The sequence below is a fragment of the Alligator sinensis genome, unplaced genomic scaffold (assembly GCF_000455745.1).
Source record: "Alligator sinensis unplaced genomic scaffold, ASM45574v1 scaffold1332_1, whole genome shotgun sequence".
Classification (NCBI taxonomy): Eukaryota; Metazoa; Chordata; order Crocodylia; family Alligatoridae; genus Alligator; species Alligator sinensis.
In genome coordinates this window covers 201,083-204,106 of record NW_005842965.1, presented here as the reverse complement: position 1 = coordinate 204,106, position 3,024 = coordinate 201,083, and the positions used below count along the sequence as shown (strand labels likewise).

Sequence of the window (3,024 nt, the reverse complement as noted above, 5' to 3'; positions counted from 1 at the left end):
AGGCAGTAGGTGACGGCCACCACGTACTTGTTGGCCTCCGAGACCTCCGGCCGGCAGGGGCTGGAGAACACCAAATTCAGGTCGGGCAAGGCAGTGCCATAGCCGTAGTAATCATAGCTGTAGTTCCCCAGTAGGTCCTGGAGGTCCTTGTTCGACAGCTCGCCCATCCCTGACGTTCGGTTCATCCCCTGCTTGGGGGGAGAGAACAGGAGGAACATAAGGCATGGGCCGCCGGGGGCAGCCCGTGCTCCTCCAAGCAGCCAGATTCGCTACCCAAAGGCACCTGGAAATTTTCAGCCTGGCCCCAGATGCAGCAACCCACCCCCCGGCCCTACTACACCTTCAAATGAAAGCTGGATAGACACCAAAGTTGTCACCCATTCTCAAGCACCGACTTCGTGGCTCTTTTTGTGGCTGGACAGCCATTTTTGTGACTTTCCACAGTCTACATTTATCACGCGACTAACCAGTGCCATGTGTGATAATCATTTTGCAGGTGTGGCCCAGCTACATGGATCACACAATTCACCAGTCAGTGGCATCATATATGTCATGTGTGGCCGGGGTCTTAAAGGGCCCTGCAACGTTTTCACATTAAGGCTGGATAGAAACCAGCTCTGGGGTTGTTACGCATTGTCAAGCACCGACTTTGTAGCTGGTCAGCTGTTTTTGTAGCTGGATGGCCATTCTTATTAAGTGAGAATTACTCTGCAGGTTCGGCCGGTTTACACCTGTTGCGCGATTCGCCAGTCAGTTGTGTAATATATGTCATGTATAGCAGGGTCCTTAGAGTCCCAGTGCTGTGGGGCTGGTGGGGAGCTGTGGGGTCACATCCAGACCTTGGCAGGATCAGCCCCCAGACAAACCCCATGTGCAACCTCAGAGCCGCACAACACCATTGCCCCGGGCATCGCCCCCACCCCTGCCCCAGGAAAGCAGGGGGGCCACGGCCACCAACATCCTGCTGCTGCCAGGGGGGTTGGTGGGTGCAGGAGAGAGCCCAGGCCCAGGCCGTGCCCCTGCTGCAGAGGGAGGAGAAACCACCCCGACTGGACCAGGCTAAGTCAGGGGGCAAATCCCTGCCTACTCCCCCAAGGCAGCATGAGTAGGGGGGCAAGAGTCTGTAGCCAGGACCCTGCGGGGCTGAGTCCCAGCAGGAGCATTGGCACAGCCCCAGCCTGGGCTTTAGCCAGCACCCAGCACCTCGGGGGGGACAGGGGGAAAACCCAGTACCTGCAGCAACAGGAGGGGAAACACCTACGCGGCAAGCAGCCAAGACAGGGTGGGTGCGGCATTGCCCCAGCTGCCCCCCAGTGCCACCCCGGGGAGTCCTCGACGGGCACGAGCTGGGTGGGAGGTTGGGGGGAGGAAAGCCAGGCCCTTGGCTCTGTCCCAAGCCCCCCACCCACAGCAGAGCCCCTCTTACCAGCCAGGGCTGAGGGGTCCTGTCCCGGAAACCGGGAGTCCTGGGGGCACCCGGTGCCGGAGCGCGGCCCCGTCCCCCCGGAGCACAGCGACGCCTCTGCTCGCGCGCCGGCCGCACCTCCGCTTCCCCGGCACTGAGTCACAGGCCTGGAGGAGCCGCCCGGGCGTGGGGGAGTCGCACAGGTGGGGCCGGCGTTCACACCCCAGTGCTGGGCCACGTGCACCAAACCTCAGCGCCCTGCAGCCCCTCCCGGCACCCTCTCCTCCGACCGGGGACAGGGCAGGGGGCAATCAAGCCCCTGTTGTTGGTGCCTGGCACCTGGAGAGATGCAACGGGTTGGGGCTGCGTCCCCGGCTGGATGTGGCCGTGACGGGCCAAGGATGGAAGCGGGGCCAAATTGTCCACTCAGCTCCTGCCCGCTCCAGCCAGGACCCTCTCTCCGTGTCCCAGCTGCCAGGCCGGTGCCGGGGGTCAGGCTGGACCTGGCATCTGTCCTGGGCAGGTCCAGGCAGACCTCTGGCCTGGGCAAAGCCTAGGTAGGGGAGCCCCGTGCGGCGATGACTCACATCCTCCCCGGGCCCCAGGATTGCGGCAGGGTGAGGACATCAGAGCCGGCAGCCGGGCGGGAGAGCGGCTGAGCAACAGGAAGAGGCGCAGGTTTCCCAACCTGCTCCCGGCCCCTGCCAACACCCTCCCCTGGCACCCGGGGCCACCTCCGCCCCAGCTGCAAGGAGGCCGGGGGGTCGAAGGCACGCGTCAGCCCAGCACGTGTCCCGGCTGCTCAGTGCTCTGCCGGTGCCTGGCATGGAGCACGGTCTTCCCCTTCCTCCTCTGAGCGCCTGCCTCAGTTTACCTTGTTGTGAGGAGGCCGCTTATGGGGGTGGCACAAGGGGGATGGAGCCCACAGCCCCGAGGATGAGGATGGAGCAAGGGGAGCGAGCCAGGGCCGTGCTGGGCGGAGGGGCTGGGAGGCTGCGAGAGCGTCACGGCCCCCTGCCGCTGGGGGTAGGCGCAGCCCGAGTCCCCCATGGCTCCCCGTCCCCTCCCGTCAGCCCCAAAATGAACCCCCAGACTTGCACGGCCTTCCTGCACTGCAGCTGCCCCAGACTCCTCCGGCCCCTGCACCAGCCTGGTGGATGGAGGTCCGGGGTGTCCCAGCTGCACCACCCTCCTGACCCCACGTGTCTCCAACACACGCCCTCTGCCGCCCCAGCCCCAGCCCCGGTTTCAGCTCTGGGGTCTGGGCTTCCCACCCCATATCCCGGCCCACTGCCAGGACTCCTCGGTGCCCCCCACATGCTCACCTATGCCTCTGGGCAGCACCCAGCGATCCCAGCCCCAAGCCAGGCTCTGGCCGCAGCTGAAGAGGAACTGAGTTTGCAAAACCTGAAGTGCGAGAGAAATGCAAAATCCTCCCATTTATACCCCCCACCCTCTCCGCCCCACGGAGGCAGGGACTGGGACCTGGCACCCTGCCCCACCCAGGGGCTCTTGCCCCACCCATTGGCGTGTGACAGAGAGGGGCTATGGGGTCCCCGGTGCACAGAGCCCCGGGAGCTGGCAGGGAACCGGGGCACGGTGCCCTCCCGGGGCCAGCC

The 3,024-nt window shown here is 64.8% G+C and overlaps 1 protein-coding gene across 1 annotated transcript in view; it reads right to left on the bottom strand.

Moving 5' to 3' along the window:
* CXCR1 (C-X-C motif chemokine receptor 1) overlaps positions 1 to 1,544 on the bottom strand; it is a 2,475-nt gene extending 931 nt beyond the window's left edge. The window contains exons 1-2 of the mRNA XM_006036465.3: positions 1,427 to 1,544; positions 1 to 191 (exon numbers count right to left, since the gene is read on the bottom strand). The exon at positions 1 to 191 is cut by the window's left edge and continues 931 nt beyond it. Coding sequence (XP_006036527.1) covers positions 1 to 185 — 185 coding nt within the window. The 5' untranslated portion in view covers positions 186 to 191; positions 1,427 to 1,544. The remainder of the gene's footprint in view (positions 192 to 1,426) is intronic.
* Positions 1,545 to 3,024: the final 1,480 nt, after the last annotated feature.